The 20355-nt window shown below is 44.5% G+C and overlaps 1 protein-coding gene across 3 annotated transcripts; it reads right to left on the bottom strand.

Moving 5' to 3' along the window:
* Window positions 1–50: 50 nt before the first annotated feature.
* ptpn21 (protein tyrosine phosphatase non-receptor type 21) lies at window positions 51–19907 on the bottom strand. Of its 3 annotated transcripts, none has more exons than XM_035420515.1 (20): window positions 19790–19907; window positions 17485–17789; window positions 16016–16185; window positions 15626–15723; window positions 14108–14175; window positions 13903–13973; window positions 13202–13289; window positions 11112–11200; window positions 10610–10697; window positions 9476–9555; window positions 9270–9377; window positions 8365–8425; window positions 7940–8021; window positions 6347–7758; window positions 4940–5080; window positions 3507–3725; window positions 2761–2889; window positions 1905–2139; window positions 1403–1563; window positions 51–1013 (listed from the first exon to the last, which is right to left on the bottom strand). In XM_035420515.1, the coding sequence occupies exons 2-20, from the start codon at window positions 17662–17664 to the stop codon at window positions 885–887; spliced, it is 3609 nt and encodes a 1202-aa protein (XP_035276406.1). In that variant the 5' UTR covers window positions 17665–17789; window positions 19790–19907; the 3' UTR covers window positions 51–884. The 3 variants fall into 3 exon arrangements, with proteins under 3 accessions (XP_035276406.1, XP_035276398.1, XP_035276415.1); XM_035420507.1 differs by having other exon boundaries at window positions 19691–19907; XM_035420524.1 differs by lacking the exon at window positions 9270–9377 and having other exon boundaries at window positions 19691–19906.
* Window positions 19908–20355: the final 448 nt, after the last annotated feature.

Raw genomic sequence — 20355 nt, forward strand, 5'->3', positions numbered from 1 at the left:
GGTCTAATCATAAATGACCTTAATCAGTCATCTAAGAACAGATCCAAAACTATAACAGTGACATTTTATTCATATCTTCAGACATCAGTGTATTGCTCCAATAATAATTTCCCATAATTTAAAGGAATAATTGAATTTCTTCCTGTTAAACAGAAAACTGAAAATATATATAAAGATGTAGATAACATAAACCCAAAGTCTTTTTTTAGTGTTACTATCCTATATTTCTCAGATTCAGTGCACACTGCATACTTCTGAAACAAACTGCCACACCCTTCTTCACTCGAACATTTATCTTCACCATCATTCCATTCCATTCCTTCTCCCCGATGACCTAATTTTGCTCACGCGTTTCCTCGTAGCTAAAACTGAAAAAAAGAAATCTACAAAAATACCAGTAATAAAAACAGTGCCGCGATCGATAGTGTTACACATTGATCGTATACGAGCGGCTTTAAAAACATTCGTTGCTATATACAGCCAAAGAAAAAGTGCTGGGATATTTCATGGATTTGTAAAATAAGCTTTTAGTGTAAAACCCCACAGCAAAATTTCTATATAACACTGTCGAGAGGTAACACATTGGTGATGTGTTCGCTAGCTAGCGCGCTGCAGTTCCTTCATTTAGGCCTTATTCTCCTTCCAGGTCTATTCCTTCCGCTAATACTTAGTACGATTCAGTGGGCTATTGGCTGTAAAAAGACCAGCACCACTGATCCACCGTTGCCCACCACTGTCTCAGAGTCACACAAGCAGAGGATAGGTGATCTGGTGGCAGGCGGGGAAGCAGGGACCACAGCTGACTGTGTCTCACACACACACACACACACACACACGCCTCGGGTCCTCAGCTCAGGCCAAACGTGCCCGCGTAAATGACAGGCTCATATGAGTCTGGAGTTCTTCAGGAACTGAATGAGCACTTTGTAAACGAAGGTGTACTGTGAAATGGTCTGCACCATCATCATGCGCTGCTGCCGTAGCATGTTCAGAGCCGTCGGGACGTCCAGCATCTGCCACAGAGAGAGAGAGAGAGAGGCATTAAAGGCTACAACAGACAGTTCCCAGGTTTACAGTATGAAAATAAATCACGATTGGAAGCTAAAACCAGTGTGTGGGCAATCTTTGTTTTTTTGATACAGCAGACAACAGTCAATTGTTGAGATTACATATATCAGCTAATCAGCGTACACTATTTATCCACTGCTAAAAATGAGCCTGTCCATGGTTCCTTGCCACCACACAATGTTGCTGTGAAAACTACTGTACAATAAACAACAGCCACAGACTGAAATGAAAACATTATGTACGGTATGTGTGTGACAGCGCTTCTTTGCGACTCTCTTCCTGGCTCTTTTATAACATCGTGTACGCAAGATCGTAACGACAGACGCGCCAATACCTCGTTATGTTCCAAACAAGCGATCATGATTTCCGACAGGATCACCACTCCGGTGCGACCCACTCCTGCACTGCAGTGGACCAGAACCGGCAGGTTGTTGATCTTTGGGTCTGTGGTGCTGTTTGTGTGCCTCCTCACGGACTGGATCTCCTCCAGGTACGCTGCAACGCAAAGTTACAGCAACGGTGACTTCCATTCTGACAAAAAACACAACTTCTAAACAGAAATCATTTTAAAACAGCAAATCCTCCGGAGTGTGAAATTGCACAGAAGGAAGCCCCTAATTACAGTGTCAGAGAGGGCAGTGTTAATTTCCATTCCCCAATTACTCTGAGAGCAATACACCTTTCTAAGAAGAACTATACAGACGGCTCTTCACTGCTTTTAACAGAAAGCCCACATTGCTGTGATTGTAACACTGGGTCATGTGACCAGCGTTCATCTCTCTTCATCAGAGCACAGGACGAGGAGGCCGGGGGAGTTCTGGGCGGGGCGCTCTTACCCAGGAAGCCCTTGAAGTCCTCGGGGCAGCCGTGGTCGGGCCAGTCGGTGTACTGCAGGTGCCAGACGGTGCGCTCCTGCCCCGTCAGCAGGTGCTTGATCTTCAGGCCCGTGGTGGCGTAGCAGCCCGAGTCCGTGCGGAAGCGCGTGGTGATCTTGAAGCGGCCGTACGTGACCGTGTTGTGCCGCGAGCCCAGGCGGGGCCAGTAGCGGAAGCTCTTCTCCCTGCCCCCCTCCTGCAGGGCAAGAGCGTTTTACACAGAGGCAACGGCTATCTACCCCCCCTCCTGCAGGGCAAGAGCGTTTAACACAGAGGAGCAGTCACACAAGGGCTATCATCCCCTCCTTCCTCCTACAGGACAAGAGGGCTTTAAACAACAGCTGGGCTTTTCCAAGATACAATATAAACAGACGGCAGAAAACCCAAAATGGGTCACGGGAGTGTATGAGGTGGGTCCTGGAGTGTCTGTAATAGGCTAGTGAAATACAGTCTGTAATCCACTAGCCTCTGCTACTACGTGTATTTGATTGATCCCTGAAAGATACTAACACTAATATTGCGATGCTACAAAAGTAAACCTGAACCAGTGCTACAGAGTACGGATGTAGCCGAGTGACTGACCAGCTCACCATGCACTTAACTGTAACCATCTGACCGTTTCTGAGCACACTGCTTGCATGATCAAAACCAGCATTCAGCAAGTAGTTCTGGTAGTTCTACACCAGCCATCTTATCGCAGTGTCCATTGTGAACAGGCATGTGGAGTAACGGCAGTGAGAGAGGCGGCAGGAAGGGGCTCCTTCTGGGCACTTTGTCTCACAAGCTCGGAAGTGAGTGTACAGGAAACGGTGCGTACCTCCTCAGCAGTAACCATGGCGATGATGGCCACGCCCTGTTCCCACACCATCTGCCAGAAGTCCTGGCAGGTGTTGCTGAGTGGCCCCTGGGAGGCGATGTAGCTCCACTCCTCCCCGCCCACAGTGACCTGGAAAACAGGAGGAAGGGACACTGTGCAGTCTGTCCTGAACAGGGACAGCAGCTTCCCCCTGCTATTTACACACCATAAAAGGCCAACCGCAAACACTGAGCGGCACTTATTCAAGTTCTGTGTACTTTTAAACTTTTAAAAACTGAGTCACATTTAAGATCAATAAAATAATAAATAAATGACTTGAATAAAATGAAAAATACATACATAAAAAATGATTCCTGTCAGTTTTTCAGTGTGCAATAAAACCTTTAAATTTCACCTATCCTATAGTCTGAAGATGAAAATGCTAAAACAGTCCAAGTGAGGTTCTCTCTAAAACTCAGGTAATACATATTACTTTAATATTTACACAGAGGAGAGCAAAAATGTCAGGAACTCCTTATCTCAACAGCCAGGAATCCTCACTCCAGTTGTTAATTAACCAGTGCAGAAGGACACCGTTTAATGTGGCCTGAATGCTCCATTCTCTAACACTGTGGGTTTCCCATCCCTCTGTACTGAACACACAAGCGCTGCGCTTAACACCGCACAGCATGTCCAGTACCGCACACGTTTCCCATTTAGCCGTCTCCTGACAGGAGCGCCCCTCAGCACAGGGAGCTCCAGCCTACCCTGATGTGCGAGGCGTTGATGTAGCCCGTGTTGTTCTCCTTGGTGGGCACCAGCTCCACGCGCGTGTCGTCGTAGGGCAGGACGTCCTGGAAGCGGTTCCTCTCGCCGCTCTCGGGGAGCAGGGCGGTGGACCAGTCCCCTTCGGGCCGCCGCTTGGGCACCTGCTCGTACTCGGTGAACACCATGCCCTGCTCCAGCCGCTGCTCCAGGACCTTACACTGAGACACGGTCAGACCGCGCGTGAACGGATCGCTCTGCATATCCACTTAAAGCGGTCGTGTTCCGGTTGGACAGTTTTGTGTTAACTTATTCTCCCAAAGACACAAAGGAACATAAATAGAAGGTTTCTTTTTTTTTGGACTTGGGCCCATTTTTCCAAACTAATTACACGCTGTTGATCGGTATTGATAGTTATCTTGTCACATTGTTCTTTGTGGAGCTTAGCTCACCCTGAGAACTGCTCCGGTCTGCGTAGCAATTCAGTTACACAAACAAGCCTTGAAATGCCTTCTAAATGTGGCTTTCCACCAAATATAAGCTTGCTTAACATTTACAAATGCATCTAATAGATAACTGTGAACACTTATTACTCAAAACTTTATTATTACAGTATTTTTAATGATTTTTTTGCACTATAGAAACACTTCCTTACTTGCAGGCTGTAACCATGCACACAGTGGGGCGTGTTGGTGTACATGTTCAATACGATAGCTAACACCACAACGTCAAATATGGCTGAATGGCTACTGTACTACAACAATACTGAGGAGGCTTCTCTGTCTGCCGTAGCTCTCACTGAGAACAATGTATGCTTCCGCTAAAAAAAGTAGTCTGTCAACAGATAATCAAATCTGTCAAGTCTGTCAAATCCCTGGTTATGAACTGACGGAAAATGACTTAATTGAAAGTTCCCTTCAGGCTATGTAGTTATTTTGAGGCAGGAAATACAATGAGTATTTACAGGATTGTTTGGTGGCTCCATTCGACTGCAATGCAAAGCAGTGTGGAGCAGGTCTCAAGGTGACCACAATTCCACCAAAGGTGTGACAAAATGACTATCGTTACCGACCAGCATGGTGGAAATAGTTCATAAAAATGGGTCGAAAAAGACAAAAGTTACCCTTTAAAGACCTCTATCATGCACAAATTTTTTAAATAACTGCTGTAAGTAGCACTTTCACTTCTTACATGTCATCACATAAAACACTGGTTAAAGTCAAATACAGCGAATTACATTCAAGTAAACAAGTTCCAAATATTGTTCAATAATTTATCAAAGAAAGAGGACAATCTGTAAAGCACGATCAAGTCGGAAAAGTGTTCTAACGACAGTAGCAAATCTGACATACACCGTCTAACACACGCCAGGCTGCTAGCGCCTAGCCCAGCGCAGCAGCCTGTGAAACGGCAGCGGCGGCGGCGGCACACCCACCCTCTCGTCGTTGGAGGCCTGCTCGGGCTCGTCCTTGCCCTCGTCGTGCATGGGCATCCTGGAGTGCGCCAGGCCGTTGAGCGCCGCCACCTTGAGCGGGCCCATCTTCTTGAAGTCTGGTCGCGTTCCCTTCTTCATGCCCTGGCGTGGTGGAGGATGAGAGCCGGCGTCAGGAGCGCGGCGCTGGAGAGCGCCTGGAATGCACCCGGTCGGGCCGGGGTGGCCCGACCGCATTCCAGCGCCCGCGCCCACGGGCCCCAGGATCAGCCACGCGGAAACGGAGACGCCGATCCCTCAGCCTGATACCGTCTGCCGCGCCGCGGGCTTATCGCGCCGGCCCCAACGCCACGTCGAGCGCAGCGACGCCTCGACACCCACGGCGTTCCCGCTGGACTCCTGAGTACTGAGGCTTCTCAGAATTTCTAGAAGTTTCCCGCTGTGTGGCGCTGACTAAAAGCAATCTGCTCAGAAATCTCGTGTCGTCAGCGAAGAACGAAAGTTAAACGGCGGGTCGGACGAACCGGTATCCACAGAGAACGCTAACACAGGGGTGTGTCCGTGGTGACGAACACACCGCCACTCTTCCCCCGTCTCCTCAGACGCACTGAGCGTGACTCACTGCAATGAGCCGCACGCCACAGGCTTACTCAGCCCAGCCGCTCACCTCTCCAAGAAAGGCTCAGCACTTCAGCATCCCGAGCAAACAAACAGCCAAGTATGAATACGTGAATGACGAGTCCTAAAACCACGACGAACCGGTAATTCAAGCATTTGTGGAGATTAATTCAACGTCCAAGAAAGCATAATAATTCAGTCTTTGAATGTATACCCTCCGTCATTCCTTGTTCTGCTACATTTTCACTGCTCACCTCAATTTTTCTACCACAGGAGAGTATTGCTGCTCGGGGGAAAACCACCCGGAGGTAGAGCCCAGTATAATGCGTTAAAACTAACCCAATGTGATCGGATCATGTGAGCCAGACCACAGAGGACCCTCACAGCCAGAATAACGCACCAGTAACTGTTTACGAGCACAGCCTATTTGGAATATTGTAGAATTCCAAATGTGGGCCTTTGCAATCAGTATCCTGAATACACTGCAAATATTTTGTTCCATTCACAGCTCTTTACAAAAGCCACGGTGTTCTGGTTGAACCGCAGTTTGCGCATGTGATTCTAGAGCTCAGAATTTAGCTCAGTTTAGAATTCAGAATTAGGCCTTTACACCGTATGTTGCGCTACTCAACAGAGGTGTATATGAAAACAGCATATCTTCCACTAGAATGCCTGCGCTTGGCTTACTCTGAACATTCCATTCTGAGTGAAGGTATTTACATGTCATTTGTAGCTGTCGAATATTTGGAATAGCAGCAGAACCTTACGGAGCACATGAACACAGTGACTCACCCCTGTAGGAGGGAGGCCCTCCAGCGGGTTCCTCTTGCCAGGGGGCCCGTCTGAAACGGGCCTCTTCTTGTTGGGGTCCCTCTTGGGCCTGGGCCGGACGGGGCCGCTCAGGTTGCTCTCGGAGACGGAGGGCGCCATGGCGTTCCCCTCCCTCCTCTGGGGCCGCCCGTCCACCAGCACCCAGTCCGTCTCCTGCTCGCGGAGCAGCAGGTGCGGCTGGTAGGTGAGGGCGCTGGCCAGGGCGGGGTCCAGGGCGGGGCCGTAGGGGTAGGCGGGCAGGGCCTCGGCGGGGGCGTCCTGGGAGCGCGGCGTGTGCCTCCCGCTCTCGTCCTCCGGCTCCTCGTCCTCGCCGCTGCTGTGCACCAGCATGGTGGCGTCCGACAGCGACTTCTTGTGCCCGTAGCGCAGGTCCTCCCCGCTGCCGCCCGCCTCCTCGCCCGCCTTGGTCCTCTCCAGGAAGACGTCCAGCTGGGAGCCCGAGCGCGGGGCGGCGGCGGCGGCGCGGGGGGGCGGGGCCTCGGCGGCCGAGGCCGACGCCGTCCTCTCCTTCAGCTTGACGCCCTCCAGGCCGTAGGCCAGGCCGGCGATCTCGATGCTGTTGCGCTTCTGCATGCGCGTGTGGCGGGCGGTGACCAGCGGCTCGCTCACCTCCTGCAGCGAGTGCGCCACGGGCAGGCTGTCCTCCTGGAAGGTCTGCACCGAGTGGTGCACGCGCCGCGTGATCAGGTCCGGGTTGCTGCTGCTCACGTACAGGTGGCGCGACAGGTCCGGCGTGCTGTTGGCGGGCCGCGGGTACGGGTAGGGCGGCGGCGGCCGGTACACCTGGGTCCGCATGATGTTGGGCGCGGGGTACTCCTGCGCCTGCAGCTGCACGTTGGTGAGCTCGGGCACGCTGACGGCGCCCACCACGGGCCGGCGCTCGCCCGGGTACGGGTAGGGCGAGGGGCTGTGGAAGCTGTAGTTGAGGTGGAAGGGGTAGTGGCCCGGCTGGCCGTGCTGGCGGATCTCGGGCTGGCTGTACACCAGCGGGTCGGGCCGGCTGTAGGCGTACGAGCTGCCGATGTTCAGGTTGCGCATGGAGTGGCTCTGCCGCTCGGCCGGCGGGCCGCCCCGGGTCTTCTGCCGCATCACCGTCTCGTAGTCGGGCGTGGCGCGGTACGAGGGCGGGATGAGCGCACTGTGGCGGTGCGAGGGCACGTAGTCGGCCCGCATGATGTCGCTGCCCGTGATGCTGGGGTTGGACGACATGGGCGACGGCTGCAGGTAGTGCTGCGGGTTGTTGAGCGAGCTGGTGCTCTGGGCGCTGTACACGCTGCCGTTCCGGATCCTTCCGTTGTACTCGTGCGGCGAGCGGTCCAGGCTGGTCTGCGAGTGGTAGTAGTAGCCGTTCTGATTGTTCATGTAAAGGTTGTCTGTAAGCAAAAAAAACGAGAGGTGTGGATAAGGGCCAGTGCTTACTTCTCCAGGCTAAATTTACTGTAAATATAAAAGCAAACAATGGCAGGACATCTTCAGGAATGGAGATTCTGTATTGGGGGAGTTTAAAACCCTCTTCACACTTATTAAAAATCCACATCTAAAACGTGTCTCTACCTTGGGATGATGTGTATGGTTCAGTGTAATGGCCATTGTAATGCATCTGTGGGGGACCCATCATGTACGCTTGAGGTTTTGGCTGGGGGGAGGGGGAAACAGAACACAATATTACACAACAGTACATTTCAATTGTATATTTAAATAGAACATTACCTTGTTATTGTGGTCTCTTTGAAAATTGGGGAAAATGGGGGTTGTATAGAGAACATCTTTGCTACTGCTATTGCAGGGTCACATGAATACAAAGTGATTGCATCAAACATAATGAGCACAATTAAGTAACACTGTAAGGACTAAAAATATATCAACAGACAAGTAATTAGCTGTTCTGTTTTATTGCACGCTAATTTCAGAAATTCTAAAGTCTGTCAATCTGTGCGCTTAATTCTAAAGAACAAATGGGCAATTTCCTGGGCGTTTACCAGAGAAAGCCTGGTGGATGATCTTCGTCTTACAGGGTTGACGGCAGCAGCCTGAGTTTGGCTAGAGAAAACATTAGAAATGAAAATGAATGGCTCTTGTTCTCTGTACTGTACAGTCAGGATCTCCTGTAGGTAAAGATAACTGGGAGTTAGGCTGACAGAAGCCCCAAAGAGAACTCTCCTGAGATCAACTGCCTCTATTCAGATCTATATAAAAACACTCTTACTACTTTCATGGTTACCACTGAATTGTGTGACTTCACAATTTAAAATCATTATTAATAGAATACAAGACAGTAGAGTCCATATTTCTGGGTAAGAGCTGGCATCTATGAACACAAATATTGGGTTGATTCTACATCTGTCCAGAAGAGTAACCACACTGCACTTTATTATTTCCAGTAAACAAAAAAAACTGAACCAAGCCTTTAGTTCAAGAATTCAAGACCAGGTGCAGTCAGGCTTATTTTATTCTTTTTTCATTCCAGTATGAATTGAAATATATATATATATTGAAATAAAATATTATTGTTCTTTTCCCATCACCATTAGCAAAGACAGGCCTTATCTGTAATGTATGTAACTTCTTAATAATAAACACTCAGTTTCATGCTAATGTCACCATCAGGGAAACTCCTAGGTCTGTAGGTACCAGGTTCAATTTACATACATGCAATGGCTTACGGTGGAACTGTCAACTTCAGTCTCCATTTTTATTGCATACTTACCTTTGACTAAACTGAGAAAAGCTTTTTATAAATATTCTACCTCAGAAAAAATGATCACTGGCTGCACAGGGACATTTCAGTGAACGTACAGTACAGTGAGCAGGACTGGTGACACCCACAAAGTGAAAGAATGGAAACACAAGGCTAGGTGGCCATGGAAAGAGAGTGTTTGCTCACCCCTTGATAGAAGGCAGAGAAGGACGGGAAAGCATTGGAAAGCGAGGAAAGGAAAGAGTGAGAATAGACTTCTGGGAGCTCTCAGAAGGCGGGGCTTCGCTCTCCTCTCTGGAGACAGGAAAGGGACAGGAGTGAGGAGAGCCGAGAGGAACAGCGGCGACGCGGGCGAAAGACACGGGCGCGAAACGGGGCGCGGGGACACTTACAGACTGCTTTTGTTTATCTTATAAAACTTGTGCCGGGCCAGGCACATCCGGCACACGTATTTGGATGTTTCCATGTCCTCCTGAACAAAAGAAAAAGCAAAAAAAAAAAAAAACATTTAAAATGGACACAATTTGGTTGCCTTTCAGGCGCAGCTGTTACATTCACACCACACAAGTCACGTTATCATTCTGGTTTGATAGTGAAAATATAGGCTCTTTACTTTCATGTGTAAGTCACCAGGCCTTGTACTACAATCAATGAGTTGTAGCTAAACACAAAAATTAATTTAACACATTCTTCCTCATTTTGCTTATTATTCTTATTTTGCCTATTCATTTTATTTCTCGAAAGCAAAAACCATGTAGTGACACACATAAACCCGTGAAAGGGAAAATGGCAACAAATATTTTTATCTGAGACATAAAAACTCCTAGTTCGGGCAATGGGCAATCTTTCTTCTTTTCATCTATTTTTTATCAACTACATTCAATTCCAAATGGCTTTTTCCTTTCAGCACAATCACTCAGGTTGATGCCATATCCCAGCGCATTATGAATTCTATCCAACCAGGGGGAAATCCATCAGCAGCCTCACAGACACATCCAACAAAACCTGCATAACATGACCCTGTATGACACTCTCTGGTTTAACACATCAAAATATTATCAAATCTTAATGAAAAATGAAACATTCTTTCAGTTCCTAAACAGCATTTTTGTTTTGTAGGTGAAAGTATCGCACCCCTCTTCTGTAGCTACCATGTCACCCAAAAGTGAGAAAAGCCATTCGCAAGGTCCTGCTGTAACAAGCAGGCCATGTTAATCTGTCTAAGATGTGCTGAACCTTCAAGGGCTTGCCACCATCACTTTTTATTGTTCCTGTAGCTGGCGATTACTCACTCCCACTTGACAAACAAAATCAAACTGTACCAGCCTAGGAGGCTCAAAACAAGGAACTACCATCTGCAACTTCTAATGACACCATTTAAAAAAAACAAGTTAACACATGAATATGCACGCCATCATTTCAAGAAAACAAATAAATAAACCAAAATATATATTTATGTTTAAAATAATTTTTTAAACATAAGTGATGAGAAAGTATGTGTGTCGTGTGGCAGTCGGGAGACTTACAGTCTGGAACTGAATGGTGTCTTCTTTGTTCGCCAGCTCCAGAGCAAAGAAAGACTTATTGTGAGTCATGTTGTTAATGTCATTCCACCTACACAGCCAATTAAAACAGGGAAAAAAGATGGTAAATGTGGTTACAATTTTAGACACTGCAATTACAGACAGGCTAGAAATACATAATATGACATGAAAACCTCCATGCAAGCCTTTTAATAAACACTGCGAATGTGGACGTCCTTCACACATCCTAATATAACAGCGGTAGTGGCTTATAAGGACATACGGTGAAGCTGAATGAAATGAGTGACAGAGGCTGCGAGCCTTTAATGGCAGCACATCACACAGACCTTTAAGCAGGTAGGGCCAAAGTTTTAATTAACCGCGAAAATAAACTGTGCAACAAATAACACGTCCCCATCTTTATGGAGACCCACGCATTTAGAAGCATATCGTATTGCCGGGCTGTTTCTTTTCCGTTCTGAGCTCCCGTTCCTTACGTTCTCACCTAAATATAACGGGAGGCCTGCCGTTTTTGTGCTTCACAAAGATCCCATCCAGACATGCCCCGATGAGCACATCAGTGCCTTGGCTGTCCTGTTGCAGTGAAGAGAAAGCACGACACGCCACATCAGCTGTTGCATTTCCCCTGTTCGTTACATCAGCTCGCTGGAAGCCTTTACTGTTCTTTAGCAGCTCTAATAACATTACTGTCCATAATGCAATCCAGGTATTTCTGCTTTGCATTAGCTAGGCCCATGTACCATTTGAGCTGATCTGATTATTTAGATGGCAGGTCAAATTGGCAGGGGCATTAAAAGCATGATGCTCTCACTGAATCTGCTTAAATGGCAAGTATCAAATACTGAGTGCCTCCACCATTAATGTTTCTTGATTCTAAGTGCTAATGTATCTGAAAAAAAGCTACTGATGATAGCCAAATTGCAAAACTATTTGTGGCGTTAAAAAACATAAAATGAATACATTATGAATGAATACGATATTTCCTCAGAATCTTTTAGAGAGACCTTGTGGCATGATACCAAAAATGCCTAAAAACAAATTCAGTTATGCACTGTACAATATAATTCAACAGATGAGTTAGGCATCGTAAAAAATAAACATCAGGCAATTTGATGACATCACATAATAACGTTTAAATCAATAAAGTTCATCTGGAGTGCTATCTACCCATCCAGATCGCTTCACTGAGATTTGATGAGTTTTCTGGGTATCCCCTGCAGCTCACCCATATAGCACAAACCTCAATAGGGCCAACATTCGAGGCACTCAAAGTGCCAAAAATTAACATTTGAAAAAATCAACAGAAACTTCTCTTTCCAAATATAATGACAGTTACTCAAACATCCACAGACCTCATTGTTTTAAAACATCGTTTCAACATTGTATTAACAATGTTGACACTGCACTCCAGAAAATTAGTGTGCTTTAGTCGAGACCGAGTACAGATATGCACAGTTGGCGTATTTCAGTAGAAAGTAGTTTTCAATGAAACCATGAACAACAACAGCTGTCAATGTTTGTGTTTAACCATGTCATTATATATGGAAAGAGATGTTGCAGTTGAGTTTTTCGAATGAAACTTTTTGCCACAAAAACTTTGCCCACTGAGGTCCGTTGTGTCAGATATCTAGAAAACTTCAAAAATCTCAGCAAAACTATCTGGATGGATAGATAGCACCATGGAAACATAGCTTTATTCCATTTTTGAGTGAACTGTGCCTTTAAATATCCGACAAAGACAATCGGATATAACAGACTTTGTGAATTAGCCATATGAAGAGCATATGTGAGACAAGTAAAAATGATCTGTTTTCAGTCAACAAAAGAGCTATTCATGCAGAAGGTCTGCCATACACAAGCCGAGTATGACACAACTCCACTGCCAAAGCACAAGATATTCAGTGTGTGTGCGTAGCAAGCAAGCTGCTTTATGTGGAGATATAGCTTTCCATAGACCATATTTTAAAAATGACTATGGGCACAGTCTTTGTGAACTGTGTGAAAATGCCACAGTGGGGAGTTGAGCTAGTCCTGTAAGGGACTGTTAAGCAGGAACACCAAATTACTGAGGAATGGAAAGGTCTGTTCAGTACTGATACAGTAGGTCTGCTTTACTAGTGTGTCCATACAAAGCACTGCCACCCTAAAGACTTCTGGCAACAGCAACGGACAAAACACATTGAACATAACACACTCTGAGTTACTAGAAAGTAAAATGTACAAGTAAAAGGAACACATTTGTGATTTTGTTAAACAGACTATAAAAATAAACTCTTTAACTCCAACTTAAATTGTAAATTATATGATGTTCACATTAGCTTATGCTGGCATTCAAATTTCCCATTTCTGACCACAGGTATGATTGTTTAACTTTTTTTCAGTCTACAGTTTTAAACTTTACATTAAAATCAGGTTGAGTGCTTTTTAAAAAAAAAAAAATATGGGACATGATGCCTTTGGTTTTTATTTGTTTGCTTTTTGTGAACCCCACGCACAGTAAAATAATACAAAATGAAATAACTCTAGTCCACCCGCGTCAAGCTGTTAGCGTGGTTTGACTGGGTCTCTTCTCACCTTGGCTTGATAACTCTCCTGGCCATAGCCTTCCATCTTCTCCACCTCCTGCATGTACAGCATTTCAGCCTCTGGGGCTGGCAGGCCTCTGCATGAGAACATAACACAGGGTTCCTGTCTCGCACACTGGACCATACACGTCATCGTCCTATATCACACCCGATACTGATAAAAAGGGGAACTGAGATTTTAGTGCGCTCTGTTATTACACAATCCACAATACTGTTCAACCTTGCACCAAAATGATTCAACTTACTACAAAGCGATTAGTTTTTTTTTTTTAAAACATAGTGAGCTACTTTCCTTTGTTCTTTGTTTGGACAAGAATAATATAAACAATTTACAGACGTGTCTGTGCCAAGGCTGGCAGATATTTTCAGTCCCGCATCATATTGAAGTCGTAGGTTCTGATCAGTGATAAATGGCTCTCGGTGCAGGCGGTAAGCACTTGAAAGGCTATGAGCCAGGTTCAGCGATTCCGCTTTTATCTGTTCTATATAAATCACCGCTGACAATTCATCAAAAGACTCCTCAAAACTATAAACCGAAACAGATGATGGCATCGTGTGAGCATCTTTACTGCATTAGTTCCAATAGATGAATTACTGCTTAAAGCCAGATCAGAGGGTTCCACCCACATGTGGAAAAACACGGACGGTAAATCTACACTTCAGCGGGTCTGCCATGTTCTATGTTCTTACCTGTACTTCTGATAGAGCAAGGCCACTTTCTGAGTGGCTTCTTCCAGCACTCTTTCATCTTGGATCCATCCCTTCAGAGCAATGAAAAACAGGACAGCATGGGCATCGTGACACATGCATTTGCAAAAATGTAAAAACATGGCAAATTTTATTTAATCCAATTATGCTTCCTTAACCATATAGTGCCAAAAGGTAAAACACTTACAATAGGAAACAACACAAACTTTTGCAGAAATTCCTGGGATTCATAGCGATTGAAGTCACCAAAATCAGCTGGGGAAGAAAAAAAGCATCAGAGTAAATATTTTCAATTTAAAAAGCATTCCAATTTTAAACAACAGAATGTTTTACAAAGTATCAATATTTTTATGGCACTGCTATCAAAGCCCAATTAATGAGACAATTATGCCTGGTTGTAAAGATTGTGTATCACCTAAGTGAGGGAGTGGGGGTGTACTCTACTCATTTCAATAGAGTTTACGCTCTTTAAGAGTCTAGCCAGACAATTAATAGGAAATGAGATAAACAGCCAAATTAACCACAGAGACATCAATAAATCTTGCCTTACATTCAAACTCCACTCTTTCAGTTTCAGAATGCGCCAAGGTGGCATATATGCAACAATCTGAGGATAAAACACTTCTTGATTTTGCAATCCTCCTCAAATCAATTCATCCAAGGTTACATGTGCTTATACAATTAAGGAACACCAACTCACTAAAAGTGAAACGGAAATCTTAGAATGTCAAGAGACTTTCTGGACAACCACTACAGGCTAATTTTAGCAATGGTGAGACTGCTACTGTACGGAATCGATTCACGGTTTGAAACTGCAGCGGTGCAATGCTAACAGCAATTTCAAACTGCCATCGGAAATGTTAACAGCTATGTTGGGCATTCCAACTATTGACCTAACCGTGTACTAAAACCAGCATAGGCAATCCTGCCAACGAGCAAAAATAGATGCGGCTACATCTTCAGACTAAACAGCCGAAAGCAACCTTACATAATGCACCCAAAGCGAATGGCACAAAACACCATTTTAGCTTGACTATAACTGCGGCATTCTTTACCCCGACATGTGATTCACGTCAAGCGGCAGTTTGGACCTGGTTGCAATAGCGAGTGATCTCAGTTCCTCTGCTATGTTAACACCAGGCCAGTAACTTTTGCTGCCAGATATATCTTTGCCAGCAGTGTTTGAGATTCTTTTCCTTAGCAAAGGCTGGTTGGAAATGTCATGGCTTGAATCTCAATTTGCTCAGCGCGGGCACTAGTGTTACAGCTCCGTAAAGTGTGTACTGTAGCATGCTGGATACACACGTGTTACCATACGACCATACCACTGCGCACCAGCATTACAGCTCTGTAAAGCACGTCTTGTAGTACACATGAAACCTACATGCTACCCGTACCATTATGCACTATGTAGTAATGGTTCCTTCCATTATGCATATATCCTTCCTACAAGTGGCACAAGCGGCTTCAGAAGACGTACTGTGGTGGAGCATATTTAAAAGAGACCTGCTTGTACACAGTTAACATCTTCGGGATCAATACAGCAGGGCCAAAGTACAGAATTTACTTTGACAAGCCATCTGAGCAGTGAGAAACATATAACCATGCAGCATGGCGTGTCGCTGCCTCTGAGCTGGTGATCAATCTCCACTCCCCAGACAAAATGTGCTCATCTGAAATGTTTTACTGTCCCAGATCACGCTACCTTGCACAGCTAAGGCAGCCAGCCGTATGGCCTGCTCTATGGAGCAAGGTATTCGGCCTTCCAAGATATCTTTCTTCAGCTGAAGGTAATACTGGTATCTGCAGGAGGAGGAAGAGGAAAAGGAGGTGAGTGTAGTTACTTTGCTCAGATGAAAGATGCAAACCTGTAAGATTATGTAAGATTATATAGGCTACATGCTGGGAGGAATTCAACAACACAAATCACTAAATCATGTAGTAACATTTTACAGGAAGATTTTCTAAAGGTTTGTCACTGCTTGGTGAGACTGGGATGACCATGCAGAACTGATTCTCCTCTTTGTACGTACCAACATTCAGGGCAACACAGAAACTAGTTTCACCAAGAATATTTTAACCAAGCGGAGCTCACCTTGTTATCTCCTGCTGTAACTGGCCCACACTTGGCACATAAAACACTACTCCGAAGTAAACCGTGGGCTCCAAGCCATATTTGTCCAGCTGTTTTTTCAGCGGCTTTTCCAAGTCAATCCATCTCTGTTGGTTTTGCTTGTTGAAGTACCAGAGACTGAAATATGTCACCTGGATGACAAACAATTTCATTTTCAGTAACAATTTCTTTGTCAGTGCAATGGGACAACCTGTGGCTTCTTTATGAAAACAGGGAATAGAAGCATGTGAAACCAGGTCAATGGAAGCACACCTCCCTCTAAAATAGCTACTTATCAGGCGTTTTCCACTTTCTCTGTCAATCAGCAGAACTTCTTAAGAGACATTTAAGGGATGTCCTGAGGAGTAAATATTCCCCTTTCAAGGTTCTATCCTGACTTTCAGCAGCCAAATATCGTACAATTACCTTTAAATTATACTGCTGATGGTTGTGTCTGCATATTTTCCCATTATATTTAACATTCAACTGCAGTGATGCAACGGACCTTTCCTTAAGAGCCAAGTAACAGCATAACATAACCACAAAGCTATCAAAACAGTCTTTTTGACAAATAGAATACTAGTAAATTCTAAATAAAAAGTCAAAAGACTGTTGAAAGACTGTTGTTGGAGTATGGCTCTAATTGTTATGTCCAACTTTACCACTGCCACTTTGGAATAAATTGTTTATAAAGCAGATTTAACATTGTATTCATTTTTGTCCCCTCTTGGAAAAATTTAGTTTGATAATACAGATTACCAACAAAAATATTACTTCACGGTAACAGATGCAGCTTGCTTATGGCAGAGGAATCGTTTTTGAATCCCTGACTTATTATTCCTGGTGTATTAGCAGCGCAACTATCTAGACCCTCAGGCCTCCCTGCCAGATTTACAGCTTCATTTATAGTTCAACACCAATTAGAGTAACATGAAGAATACAGGATTACAAGGACAACTACACACACTCTCAGTCACTGGCATTACTTGAGGGGTGAACAGTAGGCTCCTCTAGGATGATGATTTACAGTTAAGAAGCTAAAAAAAGTAAAAAGATCGCATTTAAGTCTTTAATAAACACCAAAGTCATTTTCGAACCATACAGTCTCCTCACAATCGCAAGATAAAATAAGGTACCTTGTTCTGATGGAGTGGAAAATACACTGGTCAACAAAACTGAATCACTGCAACGAGCTTAACACAATGCAGACCTGCACAACTGCGCTGGCCGTTCCTCGAGTTCATAGCTGGCACATAGTGTCACCGCATGACTAAGGGCATGCGGTATGCCAGTGGCTGAAACCAGTGACACTTAATTGCTCAAATGACAATGCTGGCTTGTGTAATACAGACTGCTGCTGTGGCAGAAGGATGTGAAGGTACACAAAGAAGTCAGTTTCACCGATAGGTAAGCGCAAGCAAGGATCGCGTGCCTCAGTGGCCAATACATACCTCTCGTAGCTCTAGTCTCTGAGCAACAGCTTCCAGACATTCCTGACCGACGCTCTCCACAGAAAGTGTGAACTCAACAAATTCGCCGTTGAGCAGCTGGATGCGCGTAACAAGGCAGCTTTTGCTGGAGACCGTGTACCTTCGTGTTCTCTTTAGTTTCAATCCAAATGGTAAGGGCATTGTTCACTCTCTGTCTGCTGACGTCCCTCCGTTGACCAGAAATATCTGTCCCCGTGTTTTCTAAAACCTAACCCAGTAACATGTGACTGGATATTCAGAATTCCACACAGCAGATGCATGTGTTCCTAAAGAGAACATTGAATTAAGATAAGAGTTTGAACATGCAACATGGTTCAAAGTACATTTTACAATTTGGATGTCCACCATGTGTCAGGCCTCCACCACTGGATGTGTGTAAATTTGGGGATTTATGCCAAACGCCAAAAATGAATGACAAATGACAACAAGAGCCGTCTTCACAACTCTAGTCTTGCCTAGATTACTGATCTTACTGAAATTACTGATTACTGAAACGCGAATGTCTGTGACTGACTGACTGAGTGCTTGATGAAGTTACACCACTGGTCGGCCGAGTTATGTCGCCGGATCACGTGTGTTAGGTCCAGCCATATACTAGGTTTTAACCTGGTCTTGTTTTTCTTAAAAAGCTATATCAATGCTTTCATGAAGTGTTTATATGTCCTAGTACAATGATTGATATTGAAACCCAGCTAATGGTATAACATTTCGTTTAAAATATGAAGTATTAAATTAGTGGCTTGCTAAATTGCTTTCAGATAATAACAAAAACAGGCAAGTTGGCTAATTAAGGTACGGTGCGCATGGGCCGAAGACCAGAAAAAGAATGGCACAAACTTTGACCGTGGCAGGTGGGAAAGATGGCTAGCAAAGTGCGTTAGTATTTTTGAGTCAGAGACGGAGTAGAATCTCAACATTTTTGCTAAACAAATAACTGGACGTGACATGGCCGGGTGATCAACGCTCCCATCTTGCCGTTAAAGCTCAGCAGCGTCAAAAGTGTTAGCTATACAGTAACGTTCACTTGTTAACCGACAAAATATAACGTTACTAATTTCAGCATCTTGTACTAACAATAATTAATTTATACGTCACTTGGTCGTCTTTAAAAACGTTAAATACTTTCTGATAATGTTAAGTAGAGTAGTTAAGCTAGTCTAGCTAAATTGACAACTGTGCTTCCCAAACGTTAGCTGACTAAGGATATCTGGCTAGCTAGTTAATGTTCGCCAAAGCAATATCCAAATAAATAACATGGCATTGGCTTGCCGTTGGGGCAATCTGCAATAAATCAGCTAGTCTAGTTAACTAGCCAATCTAGCCAGCTATCAAATTTAATCCTATCACGCAAGTAGCCAACTAACGCAGCTATCCATCTGCCTTCTGTCATCACGTCTCAAGGATGGCAGAAAAACAACGTTAGCAAAAAGCTAGCCACTTAAAATCAATGAGAAACAGTGATTTAAAGACAGCTAGCAAACTTCAGGTAGTCTAGTTTGTGAAGATAACGTAGCTAAACCATCATCAGCTAGACAGTCTAAAGTGAAACTTGCTTGCAAACAAATCACACTGTACAGTTATCGCAACTAACGGTAGATACTTTCTACCAACTGTAGTATCTGATTAACGTTATATAGCACTAGCTAATGTTGATAGCTGACCAGATAATACATTGCTGACAAGCTAGTGGTACCTCCCTAATGTTACCTATCGAACAAAATAAAATCAGAAACCAGTTAATATTATCTAGCTCGCGACATAACTGGCTGCGATTTTACAACGTTCTAACTCGTGATAATTTAGCTAACTAGCAAGAGCACGTAGCACGAGCTGAGCTCACTAACCAGCCAAAAAATACAGCCAGAAAGCCTACGACTGCGAATTTAACAAAGTTGACGAAGCGAATTCAGGCTAATTTCACGACTAAATTCGACAGGTTAGCTAGCTAACAACAAGCTAATTATGAGCAACAAGTTGTTTAAACTTCCATACTAACTAGCAAAGTCCGCGTCTCTTAAGTCAAACACGAACAATATCACACCATTAATTTACAGTTTAATGTTGAATTACACTGGGGGCATAATTTAACTAGCCGACGACAACATCGGTCTTTCCGGAGCTGGCTGCAGAAGCATCAAAAAGTGCATTTTCACTATATTCTACCTACCTGTTGATATTATCCTCTCCAAAGAAATTTGCCTGTTTGTAAACCACACGCATTCTCCACAACACACAATTCCCCACAAACAAATTTTGAATTAGCTACCTATTTTTAATTTTCGCTAGTCAACTTCAATGTATCTTTCTACAGTAGACTAGGCATGCTGTAATCCGCACAGGTCACACTAAAAACACGCTTCACTTCCTGTCGACAGGCAAATGACCAGCCTTCGTATACATCCGCGGATCTATTTTCCCCTTGTCTGTCTCAATAAATATTCGTCCACTAACAGCAGACCGGTATTTTCAAAACAAAGCAGTCTGAATCGTGCGCTGTGTAAAGAACAATGGGAATTTAATTTAAGCGCATATCCAGCTCGGATCATTTCATTTGAACGAATACTTTTGGAGGTTTTTTTAAATAATGTTTTGCTTACGGCGTGATACACAAAACACCACCGGGTTTGAGTCCATTACATCAGACAGCTGGAATGCCAGGCAGGGAAAATGCCAGGAATGAGACAGCTGTCTCATCCACTGCCGAGAGGGGAGCAGAATTTTAGACCGCACGAAGTCTCGCGATTAAATATATATTTACACACACGCACATTTTTTAAAGTTCTACTGAAACGTAAACGTTTATTATTATTGATGATGATAATAATAATAATA

This window comes from Anguilla anguilla, chromosome 1 (assembly GCF_013347855.1).
Source record: "Anguilla anguilla isolate fAngAng1 chromosome 1, fAngAng1.pri, whole genome shotgun sequence".
NCBI classification, from domain to species: Eukaryota; Metazoa; Chordata; class Actinopteri; order Anguilliformes; family Anguillidae; genus Anguilla; species Anguilla anguilla.